The 14,882-nt window shown below is 39.1% G+C and overlaps 2 protein-coding genes and 1 long non-coding RNA gene across 4 annotated transcripts in view; 2 read left to right on the top strand and 1 right to left on the bottom strand.

Moving 5' to 3' along the window:
* The window catches only part of LOC113587717, a 3,358-nt gene extending 1,740 nt beyond the window's left edge, over nt 1-1,618 (bottom strand). Inside the window, exons 1-3 of one of the 2 annotated variants that reach the window (XR_004776407.1) lie at nt 1,470-1,618; nt 1,140-1,361; nt 1-237 (exon numbers count right to left, since the gene is read on the bottom strand). The exon at nt 1-237 is cut by the window's left edge and continues 154 nt beyond it. This is a non-coding gene — a long non-coding RNA (uncharacterized LOC113587717). The other variant, XR_003411770.2, reaches the window with a different exon arrangement.
* A 759-nt stretch (nt 1,619-2,377) lies between these two features.
* marcksl1b (MARCKS-like 1b) lies at nt 2,378-5,157 on the top strand. The gene is made up of 2 exons (XM_027026531.2): nt 2,378-2,676; nt 3,845-5,157. Exons 1-2 carry the CDS (start codon nt 2,590-2,592, stop codon nt 4,385-4,387), a joined length of 630 nt encoding a protein of 209 aa, XP_026882332.2. The 5' UTR covers nt 2,378-2,589; the 3' UTR covers nt 4,388-5,157.
* Nucleotides 5,158-8,761: 3,604 nt separating this feature from the next.
* Nucleotides 8,762-14,710, top strand: hdac1 (histone deacetylase 1). The gene is made up of 14 exons (XM_027026525.2): nt 8,762-8,869; nt 9,760-9,872; nt 9,977-10,094; nt 10,655-10,729; nt 10,871-11,009; nt 11,174-11,315; nt 11,455-11,547; nt 11,681-11,789; nt 11,888-12,028; nt 12,233-12,341; nt 12,543-12,670; nt 13,294-13,440; nt 13,701-13,749; nt 13,988-14,710. Exons 1-14 carry the CDS (start codon nt 8,818-8,820, stop codon nt 14,013-14,015), a joined length of 1,443 nt encoding a protein of 480 aa, XP_026882326.1. The 5' UTR covers nt 8,762-8,817; the 3' UTR covers nt 14,016-14,710.
* Nucleotides 14,711-14,882: the final 172 nt, after the last annotated feature.

The following is a 14,882-nucleotide window of genomic DNA, read 5'->3' as shown; positions in this document are numbered from 1 at the left end:
GATCCTCACCTATACAATGAAAGGAGTGAAACCATAAATATGTTTTCAGTTCTCTGGAGGTGGCAGGGAAAGTCTTAACAATAATGTCATGACATGTGAATTGAGATTTGAATATGGTATTTAATAAATATATTAAGAAATATCATTTCCATGCCCGTCTGTCAGAGCTCCTATGTTGTAGATCCCTCTTCTCCAAGGCTCCCGCACCCCATCTTGTGATGCTCATCAGTTGACTTTCTGAAAACAGAACAATAGGGCCTTTTTAGCATATAAATCTCACTCTGTGTTCAGGCATGAAATCCAGGCAGCCAAACAAAAAGAGCCATTCACTCTTGTGGGGGAAGAAAAACGAGAGATAAGATGCCCCACGTTTAACATTGCACTGCCCCAGGGCCATAACCAGAGAGGGGGTACAATCGAGAGATGCTGTTAGAAGAGTTAAATGTGGTAAAAAAAATAAAATAAAATAAAAATAAAAAATGTAAATAAAATAAAAACTAACTAGAAGAAAGCCAGAGAGTGGGCCATCTACATCCTTGATTTGCCCACTCAGTACATAACCCTAGCTCTCCAGGGTAATCTTCCTTCACCAACAAAATAATTTGTTTTCAGCAACAAAACAATTTTGCAAATCCCTCTCTATTCAGAAAGCTGAGGTTAAGAGTTTCAAAGTTGAAAAGTTCTCTGATGCACTCACATAAAGACATCTCCTACACTGATCATGATGTAAAGCCAGTGGCACTGACACTGCAGCTTGTGCTCCTGAGAAAGCAGTCTTCAGTGATTCCGCATCTGAACTCAGCTCTCTTATTGTGGATGGGCTAATTTTCACCCCTACAGTGCAGTGTTTACAAGATAAGGCAAAAACAATAACTCAGAGTTGGGGCAGTTATGAGAAAGGTAGCATGATAAACTGGCAATCAGAAAGGATCGAAGGAATGTGAAATTTCTCTTGATCGAGAAATTACAAAACGCCTTTACAAATGAATGTAAATGAATATTTTATTAGATTTTATAATAACATTATATGACATTATAAATATTAAAATACATCGCTCTTCAGAGGAGCATCCCTCCACAGAAATGATCCAGTAATAACCTCTTGTGTTTTGAGTGCTCCTACATTCCATCCACATTACCTCTCTACTGTGCTTCTGCCTCCTGGGTCTCCAGACAACTGTGATGAGGAAAAGGTGTGTGATGGTCCCTCTGTCCATTCCCCCGTCCCATCACAGGCTCATCAACACGCCCATTCAAATTCATGCCTGAGGTCTACCCTCTTGGGCGTTGTGCGCTTATCTCTTCTCCGATAAGTCAGTTCCACCGGGACATTAAACGCCAACACAATGAGGAGCTCTTCCCTGGTGCAGAGAACGTGCGAAATGTATAATGCTCTGTGGAGGATTGTAGCTATTTGCTTTTGTACACTGACTCTCAACTGATCTTGTGACAATGATGGACTTTCATACCAGCTGCTTTTTTTTTTTTTTGGGGAGGGGGGTAGTTTGGGATCTGCAGCATTTACAATGAGATGATGTGTTCTGACCAGTCATCAAGAAAATAAACCACATCACAAAAGCTCTGGGCACTAGAAGGCTCCACCACCCCCAACTTTTCCTCTTACTCTCAACCCCCAACTCTCTCCCTAAGGAAAAAAAAGAAAGGAATGTTTCAGTATACGATCTTATTCATGACATTCCCTCATCTGATATAAACAACAAAAAAAAGGCATTCTACACCCCCCAGCATTCTAAGAGAAAAGCAAAACGCAAATGAAGTAAAAAAAAAAAATCTTCATGATCACTGCATGTCTTGCATTCCTCAGCCCTCCACAGACAGAAGAGACTTTATGGCATTTGCCAAGGAATCTGGACAGAGAGACCCAGCCACGACCTTTAAACAACATTAAAACTTTTCTCCAATCCATAGACAGTTGCTTATCTTTGAATTGTATCCAGTTAGGAATCTATGCTAGGATCGCTTATGTCTAAGATAGGTATTATATCTAACAAGTTATCATCTGAATCTTATCTATGATGTAAAAAATATTTTGAAAGTCTTAGATTTAATACATTTTCGTTTTAATTGTAGACTACGGAGTTAATCCAGAAAGTTATTCAATGTTTAAAATCCACAGTGCCAAAAATGAACGTATAGGCCACTATTTATGCAGTACATCGAGATTTAAGTTTCAGGTTTCAAAATAATTCAACAAGTCCCTTCCAAAATAGATTTAATGCCATTTTTCTTTCCTAGACAGTGAGCGAAGAAGTGGGATATACAGGGGGTCTGAAAGGGGGCGGCACCTTGTTTCAGATTGGTTGCAGTCACAGAGACACGCCCATGGGTGGGGCCTGAGGTTATCTTGAAGCGTCGTTCAAGGGGTACCGCTAGTAGTAGGTCGCCATCGACACGAACGGCTGAAGGACGTCAAGGATCTGAGAACTGTCAACTCTTTCTTCATAAAAAGAAGAAAGAAGAAAAAAAACGCTGGTTCGCACTTTTGGATGCACTCTAAGCCTACTGGTCTGGATTTATTTTTCACTCACTTGATTTATTTTAACTAACTTTAAAACCCAAGTCAACACAATGGGATCCCAGGCATCAAAGGGAGGAGTGGCTGTGGACGGGAAAGCTGCGGCTGGCGACCAGGCTGCCGTGAAAACTAACGGACAGGTAGGCATCGTCCTTCTCCCTTCTCATCCATTCCTCCATGTCGCGACACACCCACATCTAACTAGTGCTTTTGACAAGAATGCTATGCCAAGACTTCTCTACGCTGTGATACGTTTGCCATTGACACAAACGGTCTGATAAAGTGACGTTATTGAGTGAATTTTCGTTAATTAGCTAGGTTAGCTAGCTTTAATGGCATCTTTATTTTTATTTTTTTTTAATATGCATTGGTCGCGCCTTCTTTTTAGACGCGGGAGAGTCAAAATCTCCACCAAGCGAGCCGTTAGGTAGCTACAACCATCGCTCACTACAGTATGCATAAAATGTTAGCTAGCTAGTTACCCCCCATGGAGGCACGTAATGACTGTCAATAAGGTATCACTCTATTAAGGGCATTTCGAGTGCTTGAAGATGCGTGCAAATACTCACATGTGACTTCCGTAAGCGCAAAAGAGGGTATTCAATTTGCACGGTTTTTTTAATGGTGTCTCCTAATTAAAGTCTCCAGGTGCAACCTCCGATAGTCACACGCGTTACATCTTATTGATGTAACAATAATATAGATCCACTACATTAACATACCGTATTGCAGGTCGCGCGGGTTGGAAACCTTACGTTCACGGTTGGTGTCGCGCGTGTCGGCACCGGGCTGGATTTGCAGACGCGTAAGCTCGCAAGTCTAGACATAATAGTAGTAGTAGTAGTAGTAGTAGTAACAGCAGTAGCAGCGAGTCCACATGCATTAAAACGGAAGACAAAATGCATGGAAAAGGATTGAATCTGGTGTTCTTTTGTAAATATGAAAGAAATATTTGTTTAAGATTCTCGTAATGGTTCACCGGACATCATCGATAGAATTGCGAATCGAATTCACCGAAACCACCGCGCGTCGATCGATTTTGGTCTTTTGTCTCAAAAAGCAACAGTCTCAGCTGGGTTTGTGTATTTCGTGGCGGGCGATCGCCCCCACTCGGTAGTTCATGGTGCTGCAAGGCGTCACCTACAAGACTGTACGTAATCAGCAGTCGATGGATTCGTCGACGATTAAAGGGACACAGATGGGGTTAATTGTTAAAAAATGTATTCACGTGTTATTACACAAACATCATCTGTAGGTAAACTCATTATTTACGTGTAGATAAACTTCTACTTTTGTCTCCCCCACCAGGAGAACGGTCATGTTAAAACCAACGGTGACGTCTCTGCAAAAGCAGAGGCAGATTCTGCCGCCACCACCAACGGCTCGGCCGAGGCAGCCAAGGATTCCGGGGTTGGAGCAGGTGATGCCATCGAGCCTGCACCTGCTGCCGAGGGCGATGCGGCCAAACCAGAAGGCGAGGCGACTAAAGAGACACCTAAGAAGAAAAAGAAGAAGTTTTCCCTGAAGAATTCGTTCAAGTTCAAGGGCATATCACTGAAGAAGAGCAAAAAGAGCACTGAGGTGAAGGAGGAGACCGTGACGGCCGCTGCTACTGCTGAGGAAAAGCCCGAGGAGAACGGAGAAGGTGCTGCAGTCGAGGAGAAGGAGGAGGAGGCAAAGGAAGAGGAGACCCCCGCCCCTTCCGAGATCCCCAAGGCAGAGGAAGCCCCGGCCGAGGCTGAGGAGGCTGCAGCCCCCAAAGGAGATGCTGCCGGCGCAGCCGCTGTGGAGCCCACAAAACCGACAGAGGAGACCAACTCGACACCCGCGCCATCTGAACAGAAAGAGTGATTGTACTTCACAAGGACTTTGTGAACTGTTTTTCAAGAAAAGTAAATATATATATAAATATCTATATTTATATATATATATATATATACGTGTATATCTATACATATGTATATATACATGGGTATATGTATATGTATATATACACATGTATGTGGGGGGGGACTCCTTGTGCCACTATCTTCAAGATTAATAAGACATGACTAGATTCACTAGTTCACTTCCCTGTAAATGGCTCAAAGATCCTGGGATTCTGAATTTAGACTGATACCACCTGGAATCAGGATATCAACACAGGAGTGAGAGTTGAGTTTGAGAAGGGGATGAAGATGAGGCATCTTTCAAACTCACCACCACAGAGATGCTGTTATATAAGAGGAACATCACCACATAATGACTGTTAAAAATGGAAAAGAAAAAAGACTCACCTACTTTCTACATTCCTATATTTTAACCCAAATTTAAGTATTTTGTGGTGTATAGAGAACCATTTTAAATATCCAGAAGGCTTCATCTTGTTTGTTTGAAATCGCATTTTAATTTTCATCTTGATGAAAATGAAAAAAAAAACAAAAACATTTGAGCTTGCTATGTTCACATTTGAAGTTTTAAAAGAAGCAGAGTTGTTATGTGTGAAATGTGAGCCTTGATCTGCTTTTTTGTCTATGTAAATAAATTTGACCATTTTGTTCTTTATTTTGCTAATGTTAAAAGATGTTACTGGATTTATTGTAAAGTTGATAATGGTAAATAAATGTTGGTTACCTAATTAAGGGTGATAAGTGTTTTGTCCTTCTCTTCAGTTGTGAGGTAGAAACAGACCCTTGCAGACATGTGATTGAACACAGACAGATGAGGGTCATTGTTATAGAGGCTGAGACACTACTAGAGGTGTCAAATACATTTTAAAATGGAAACCTTTGCAAAATGCCAACACCCTTCACCGAGTACAGTGTTAGCTGTTCTTTGTGATCAATTTTTTTACATTTAAATATGAACTTTTTTCTTCCTTTGATAATTAGTCCTAAATGCAAAACTTTAATTAGAATCATCCAATTATAAGAGCTCTAACACACCAGGACTAAATGGAAAAGTCAGCTACTGCCTGGTGAATTACTAAGGAGGACCCAACTTTTGTACCATTTAACTAGAATTTTTATAGTTCAACATGACTTTGCAATAACCAAAGGAACCATTTACCAATGAGGCCCTATTGATCATGAGTGTGCTGCTCTATTTTTTCCCGCCATGTGTAGTGTCATGAAACAAAATTAAACTAAACGCAGTATTTTTGAATCAGATAATCGGGCAAAATATATAGAGGGAAAAAAGTGACAGGTGATGTTAAATGCCATGTGATGTAGCATCAGATAACAGTTCAGTAGCAGTGCCTTGTTTGGTTACAGGTTGTAAATTTGATTAAACATGATTAAATTTCTTTCTTAGAAAAATTGGTTGATAAATGACAATTTTAAGAAAAATTAAACCGTTGCTGGTGTATATATATATATATATATATATATATATATATATATAATGATAGTAATACATCCACTGACACCTGATGGCAACATATGTCTATAATTGACCTCACTGAGAAGGGGTGTGTGTGTGTGTGTATATATATATATATATATATATATATATATATATATGTATATATATATATATATATATATATATATACACACACACACACACACCCCTTCAGATTACCCACAGATTCACCCACAGATTATAGACATATGTTGCCATAAGGTGTCAGTGGATATATTACTATCATTACTAAATAATAGTATTACTACGATGTATTACTAAAATTATTATTCATTATTTAACACACCTATAATGCACTCCAAATATAAGCACTTTTGCTAAAGATAATCAAAAAAGACTATTAAAAAGGCCTTTGTTATTTATCAACTTGATCTTACATGGAAAATTTGAGAGAAATTCAAGAGTTGTTCTAAATGCAGTGAATAGTTTAAATATGGACATACGTCGCCATCAAGTGTCCATTTCTGGTATTACTGCTATGTACACGTAAGGCATGTTGTCAATTGTAATTATTTCAAACAAAAATTATGTTCTCTTTTATAATATTGGAGGTAGTGAAAGAAGGCACTTATAAGGATCTGAGCTCATCCGTTAATTTAAAATCTCAGGTCCTTTAGGGGTCCTGTGTTCTCATGTGGGCTCTGGTCTTCAACACAGGTTATCAAAAGGGTTTATGTCAGACTACAGTACTTAACAAGGTTCATTCTGTGTCCAACATGAACCTGAACATATGCACTAATTTTACTGCTGAAAGAACAAACCATAACCCAATCGTAGCCATATAGACTAAAATCACCTGGTAATATCATGTAGTCCCAAATGCCATGTATCTTACCTAACAAGATTCCCAGATCTTTTAAGAAATGGCTCCATGACAAAACACCTACCCACATACTTCATAATGGATACTGTAAGCCTTGGAAAAGGTTTATTCTCTTGAACAATCTTCCTCACTGTCCTTGGGGTAAAACATACTTGTATTCTGTTTTAGCCAGGCCCTTCAAAACCATAAACCATTGTTTAACATTTTTACATGCAAAGCACCTCATGCACCTGGCTTGTAATGCACTCACTCACTCATTTACATTTAGGGTAACAATAAAATTCCCCATAAAGGGGCACTTTTAGTAGTGAATCAGCTTTCGTGCCTCACACTGTGTCCTTGTTTAGTTATTGTCATAATAGTGGAGATGTTTTCAGGTGCAAAGATATTTTACAGATATTGAAAGACTGACATTGTCTACCTGATCCATTCTCTTTGTTTTCTGATCTTGTATTTTGTATTCTATTGTATCCTCATGTGAGAAAATTAAGGTGTTTGGGAGATGAAAGATGAAATGAGGGAAAAAACAGCTCATGCACTCATGTCATTAAGACTTTTTGTAATCTCGGGTGTTCTTAAAGAAATGTAAACTATGACTGGGAATTTAAAAATCTGAATACAAATTGCTTTTTCTTGATGAATTTCTGGTAGTAGGTAATTTGTGTTTTTATGAAAATCAGTGAAAATAATAAAATAAAAAGATTAAAATGATTTTGTCTTATATTTTTAGTAAAAACGGATCAAGCTGATAACAACAAAGAACTTTTGACAACCTTTTCCCAATATTGTCCAGGTGTGCAAATAGGCGGTGTGTGTGCTACAGTATGAGTCAGGCATTGTTTATTGCATATAAGCATGCTTTAAATAACTCAGCAAGGAATAGATACCAGCTTGGGGAACTAAATCAAGACTTCACATAAATATTTTTAGCACAGTTTTTATTTACAGACTATGAAAAAGCTGTTTAGGGGTGTGGTATTTTTTAACCAATTACTTCACACCACACACACACACACACACACACACACACACACACACACACACACACACACACACACAGACAAAACAAAACAAACAAACAAACAAAAATGTAATGCCTCTGTTAAATTTCATATATAGACTGCACAGATTCAGCTGTACACATTTTAACAAATTCTTTAGATCAGCTTGAAAATATTTTTCTTACAGTGTTTTAGTTTTTGTGTAACATACTGCAAAATGTCTATTTTCTTTTCTTGTGTTCACTTTGTAGCCTTTTCTGGTGCTGTATGTCCAAATCAAAAAGAAACTTAAAAACACATGAGTTTGATTGTTTATATTTGGATCTTGTGCCTTGAACAATACCCTGGTGCCTTAAACATGCATCCAGATCCAGAACTTTTAGGCAGTGTTTATGATTGTACACTGATCAGCATTTAACAGGCACTTTTATCCCGTGCAACTTTCAGAAGTGCTTTTTGCCTCCCTCCATATGCTAGCTGAAAGTATAAGTATACCACCAAGTTAGGGCCCTGTCAGTGGCAGGAAGTCAATGCAGAAAAAAATACGAAGACGTCTTCAGGTTTGTATGATAAACATGATGCTGGCAAGTTGGGTGACAGGAATGCCCATTGTGGATCAGGTGCAAGGGCCTAGTAGCGTGTACAAGACGACCTGCTAAAAGTGAGTTGCTGTAGTCTAGTATTAAAAAGGCTCCGCGACAGGACAAGTAAGTAAGTGCATGGCGTCCTTGAAACGAAATGGCTGAATGCTCCTAATGTTGTACAGAAGAAACCTGCGTAACAAGGTCATGTAGGCTTTTGCATTTTTGCAATCGGGTTTATGTATATAGTCTTTTTATATTGCACTGGACAGTTTATAAACTTACTCCAGCAACAGCAAGAATGCGGGGAACCAGTGAAGAGAGTTGATTGGTTCGGATATACACAGTAACGCCTCCAAGAAAAGAAAACTGAAACGTGATTGGTGTAGACATACTACAGGCAAGTTCCCATTGAAGTTAGCTGCGCAGAAAGCCCGGCAGGCTCAACCTCAGACTGTAATTGGGGGTAAAATGGCGCTGACTTCCCAAGGAACAAAGAAGAAAGTTTGCTATTATTATGATGGTAAGAACTGGTGCTCTGTGCCGTGATATTAGATTTTCAGTTGTTCCGCAACGAAAATCAGTAATTGCTTTACGGATTATCTGCAAATCTCTTTACTTATGTGGGTTCCGGTTTAATTGTTAGCTAGATTTAGCCAGTTAGCTAGAGTTAGCCCGCTAGCCACAAAAGAACAGTGGCTATAGCTAATGCTAGGTAGATAGCAGTAATCGAGTATTATTCCGGTCTGCATTGTTTGCGGTTATCAAACTTCGTACAGCACAAAACTAGCAATGCCTGATCTCTCCGCATTTTACAATCGCACTAGTAGTTAGTTTTATTGTATACTGGCAAGCTAGGTAGCATGTTATAGTGCAAGTTGCTATTTCGTAGCCGGTAAGCTAACACGTTTGACTAAGACAGTAGCTAATCAAAGTAACGAAGCTAAGCTAATCAGACAGCTAGTTTTCCAAGTTCCTTTGGAAGTGGAACGATTGAAAGGTCGGTGCAATACATAGCTGCCTGTTCATATGAGTGCATTGTGCATGTTTTGTTTTGTTGGAAATAATGTGGTTTGCTTGCAAGATTTTTACCCCATTACATCCTTTGGTGCAGCAGCCCTAGCTTCAGAGTCGGAGAATTCGGTTAGCTAGCGTTAGCTACTCTAGTTAGGTTAGTTGCTTGTCGTTTTATTGCGTATGAGTGTTGGATAGCTAATTTAATAATCTGGTGGGTCGTCCATGAAGTTTTCTTTTAATGCAATTTATATCTGAAGCTTAAGAACACTAGGTTTTCACTTTTAATATTGGAGTTAGCTAGCTAATTGACTTGTTCCTATTTATTTATTTATTTATTTATTACGGTTTATAAATGTCGTTCTGTAACAACAATTCTAAATTATTTTACCCTTTTAGGAGATGTTGGGAATTATTACTATGGCCAGGGTCACCCCATGAAGCCCCACAGAATCCGCATGACCCACAATCTTCTCCTGAATTATGGGCTGTACAGAAAGATGGAGATCTATGTAAGGCACATGAGAACTTTAGTTATTAACTTGTACAAGGAATCTATAAGTCATCTATAAATCATGGTAGTAACTGGTTTTGTATGTGTTTGGTATGTCCACAGAGGCCACACAAAGCAAATGCTGAAGAGATGACCAAGTATCACAGCGATGACTATATCAAGTTCTTGCGTTCTATCCGCCCAGACAACATGTCCGAGTACAGCAAGCAAATGCAGAGATGTGAGTACTTCATCAAAGGACAGCGTTATTACTGTGACATTTTATTTAAATCTTGTTTTCTGATCGCAATATCACTGTGTCTAATGAGCAGCAAGCAGTTATTTCAATAATCAACTAATATAATCTAAATTGTTTATTTTAAATCTGATCATTTTTTCCCCTGATATTACTTGTTCTTGTAAAGTCTCTCCATTAAAATGTAATGTACCTTCTTGCTTGGTATTTGAACAGTAAAGTTTTGGAGAGAGATCCAAAAATGATTTCTGATATGATACTCTGCTTGTTCAGCATTATTGAATTAAGTTGATCCTTGTCATTTTTGTTTTTCCATAACCAGCTAGGTGCTAGTTCCTTAAGCTACTAGTTGATTGCTTTTTACCCTTTTCAAACTGGAAATATTGCATATTTAGAAAGTCACTCAGGTACAGATGTAGAATACTTTGAGATGATGATGATGTAAATGCACTCAGTATCTGAAATTACAAGGATATTACAAAAAGTAAATTGTAAAACAAGTCATATTTCTAATATAGATTTGATGATTAATATTCCCTTCTCAGTTAATGTCGGTGAAGACTGTCCTGTGTTTGATGGCTTGTTTGAGTTCTGCCAGCTTTCAACAGGTGGCTCTGTTGGTAAGTGTGTGTTATCCTCAAGGTTTGGATCTTTTTTCAGTTATTTGGAGAAGTGAAAATTAATGACTTCAAGTAGATTTTGAGAACATTGTGTGATCAGTAACCAGATGTGTTTGATGATGTTTACTCTGTCCTGTTCAGCCGGGGCTGTCAAACTGAACAAACAGCAGACAGACATTGCCATTAACTGGGCAGGTGGCCTTCACCATGCCAAGAAGTCTGAGGCTTCTGGTTTCTGTTATGTCAATGACATTGTCCTGGCCATCCTCGAGCTGCTGAAGTATGTCCTCCATAAATCTCAGTTGCCCTTAAGAATGTGGTTTATTAAACCTGAAGTAATTTATTGGCAGTGTTGTAACTGCCTCAGTGCCATTATAGAAAGTTTTATCACTGCAGCTTGACCTTAGTATTATAATAAGCGGTTTATTTGATACTGTTTGGTAGATACCATCAAAGAGTGCTGTATATTGACATTGACATCCACCATGGTGATGGAGTAGAGGAAGCCTTCTACACCACTGACCGTGTCATGACTGTGTCTTTTCACAAGTATGGAGAGTATTTCCCTGGCACCGGCGACCTCAGAGTGAGTTCACATTTTTGGGTTTTCTTTCAGTGATTTGTATATTCCTTGCAGCTCTAGCTACACAGTTCCAAGTTTCTCTAATTTACTTTGTGTTTAGATATTGTCCCAATATCAATAACACTAATGTTTATGCTTGCAGGACATTGGTGCGGGTAAAGGAAAATACTATGCTGTTAACTACCCGCTTCGGGATGGTATTGATGATGAATCTTATGAAGCCATATTCAAACCTGTAAGTCATTATTGAAATAACAGCTGAAACACTCTGGCTATGAACAAATAATTATTGATATTACAGTTTATGTAATTAAAGTGCCTGTGTAACTGTCTGCATGTCTAATTATCTCTTTGTGTGTGTGTTTCAGATCATGGCCAAAGTGATGGAGATGTACCAGCCCAGTGCTGTAGTTCTTCAGTGTGGTGCTGACTCTCTGTCTGGTGACAGGCTTGGCTGTTTCAACCTCACCATCAAAGGTTTACTCTCAGCACTGCTCCTCACACTTAACGTTTCCCCTTCACATTCCGCACCTCAGACATGTCTGGTTAACTTTGCGTTCCTCTGTGCTTCACAGGCCATGCAAAATGTGTTGAATACATGAAGAGCTTTAACCTGCCCTTGCTGATGCTGGGTGGTGGAGGTTACACCATCAGAAACGTGGCTCGCTGCTGGACCTTCGAGACAGCTGTAGCCCTGGACACCACTATTCCAAATGGTAAGACTGGGTTATCACGTAGGACAGCTTTCAAAAGTTAGCAAGTCCTGTTGAGAAAATGATACTATAAAGTAGTTTTTTTCGTACTAATATCCATGTGTGTGTGTGTGTGTGTGTGTGTGTGTGTGTGTGTGTGTGTGTGTGTGTGTGTGTGTGCGCGTGCGCAGTTATGATTCATTGCAATATTTCTTGTTTTTAAATCAGAACTTCCATACAATGATTACTTTGAATATTTCGGACCCGACTTCAAGCTCCATATCAGCCCTTCCAACATGACCAACCAGAACACAAATGACTACCTAGAGAAGATCAAGTGAGTGGGTCCAACATGTAAAGTGTACTGTTTACTCTTTGAATTGCAGTTCAAAAAAATGATACAAAAATAATCAGAACAAATATTTATGTAAGTCTTTAAGCCTTTTTTAGATTGCATTATCAAGTTATGTACCTTTTTAGTAATTGTGAGAAATAGACCATCTGAAAGGAGGAGTATCTCTCTTCTGTGTTTGTGTAGGCAGCGTCTGTTTGAAAACCTGCGCATGTTGCCCCATGCTCCTGGCGTGCAGATGCAGGCCATCCCTGAGGATGCTGTGCAAGAGGACAGTGGAGACGAGGAGGATGACCCAGACAAACGCATCCCCAGTGAGTATCTCCCTTCATTACCCCCACTGTAGGCCCCTGGCATTGGATAGGTAGCTTTTTCAAATCCCTTGATTCTGGAGTTATAGTGTACCTCTTCGAAGTGCAGTACAAGTCCTCTGAGTGGTGGTGAACTTAGTAACAAACTGATTAAATCAGATTCTGGATGGGTATTTCCATTTCCTAGCATCTCAGTGACTAGGGCCAATTCAGTGAATCACATTATAAGGAAGTTTAACAGGTCATCATGTCCAAAGTGCAGTTTAAGGCTTTACAATTTCCTTTGCTAGGTTTTTTTTCTTGTTCAAACTCAGCTAAGCTCAATAAATTAAAACGTTCTCTTCAGTTTCTGGAAGAAACAATGCATCATCTATAGAAAACAAACAAATACTTGGAAATGAAGCTGCTGTGATGGCGTTAATGCAGAAACAAAATGCCAAATCCAGAGCTGCTGGTTGGTTTTGCATTGTGGATGGAAGAGTTTAGAGATAAAGGGAGAGAGTAGCTGAGTATTTTCCAGGCTGACAGACTTGCCTTACTCCCAGTATTGTTTAATAGTGTGGGATTTACTGAAAGTCTGGGTTCTGAGTTTACTGGTTGTGACAGTACGACTGTTCCTTCACAAGTCCGTGCCCATGACAAGCGGATAGCCTGCGATGAGGAATTTTCCGACTCTGAGGATGAAGGACAAGGCGGCCGCAGGAATGCGGCCAATTACAAGAAGACCAAACGAGTGAAGACAGAAGAGGAAAAAGATGGAGAAGAGAAGAAAGGTGAGCAGCCACGTAGAGCTAATGGCACGTCGTCACCCTGTGGTAACTATAATGGCGAGTCCTTCCCAAGCCTAATGTTGGGCTAAATCAGTTATTGATTCAAATAGTTTCAAAACAATTTGCAGTTCTATCAGTTTAAACGAATGACTTACTTCAAACATTAACCTTTTATTTAATAAGATTTGTCACTTCCAAGTGTGGCTTTAGCTGAAAGCATAGCTTGAGTAACCTCAGAAAGTGATTGGTTTCCAATCTTGCAGATGTCAAAGAGGAGGAGAAGACACCAGAGGAGAAAATGGACACAAAGGGGTGAGGTGGTTTCTCATCTCCCCTTCCCCACACCAGTGTGGATTGGTTTACTCTTGGAAAGTGAAGTTATCTGTAGAAATGTCGATCATTGTGTGTTACGTATGGTGCAAGGACTTTTGGTTTGCTTCCCGTGTCTTAATTTTTTCATGTAAAGAAATGTGTTGGCTGTAAGGGCAGGGTAGGGGTAGCAAGAAAAATGAGGCAGTCACAATATTAATAGCCTTTTTCTTTTTTGAAGGCCAAAAGAAGAGTTGAAAACAACCTGAGGGAACCTAACTGAAGTCCAATTGGATTCATGAACTTGCATCATACACTCAATGTTACCCCGTCACACACACGTGTGCTATCTTGGCTCCTAAGATAAAGACTGTAAATTATTTTCTAAGACTCATTTTACTATTTGTATTCTTAATGAGCGGTATAAACGTTTTTTGCATTATAAATGTGAATTGAAATGTAAGATGTATGTTTCCTTTTCCCTCTATTCCTTTTGTGCTTTAAAACCTTTACATTAAGTTAGAAATTTTATCACTGTCTACCAAAAGTAGCACCTCAGACAGGACCAGAAATGGTAGTTGGAGTTGATGGTCTTTAGCATTCCCAACAGGGGAGGCCTCACTTCTAAGTTATTTTGAATTATGGACTTGACATCTCTTGCTTATTGGGTCTTGTTTTTCTGTGGATGCTGTTCCCCTGGTACAATGTCCTTTACCTCACTTTTAAGAGATTAAGATGTTTGTTTTAATGATGGTGTCTTTTTTATGGCTTTGAACCCCTGCCCCACTGAGACAGGGAGAGCCTCATGTTATTGCTGTTAAGACTCCAGATTCCTCTCTATTGTGGTTGTGCAAGCACGTCGGTGGCACTTCTGGCCAGATATAGTTTAGGAGTTCAGTGGTTTTGAAAGTGTCCATATTATAACAATGCCTTTGGTAAAGTAAATAAAGAAATTTCTCTCATGTATTGTTTTCACTGTTTGCTTCTACAGTAAAATCAAATTCTGCTAAGCCATACATAGTGCACCAATGTAATTATTAACTCACAAAGTGAATTGTCATGAATTGTTTGTATACATTATATTGTAAATACACGAACATGTTTGTGGGCATATTCTCCCTGTTTCAGATTGTATG

This window comes from Electrophorus electricus, chromosome 8 (genome assembly GCF_013358815.1).
Source record: "Electrophorus electricus isolate fEleEle1 chromosome 8, fEleEle1.pri, whole genome shotgun sequence".
NCBI lineage: Eukaryota > Metazoa > Chordata > Actinopteri > Gymnotiformes > Gymnotidae > Electrophorus > Electrophorus electricus.
The sequence above is the reverse complement of the archived record's forward strand: the minus strand, read 5'-3'. Positions and strand labels throughout refer to the sequence as shown.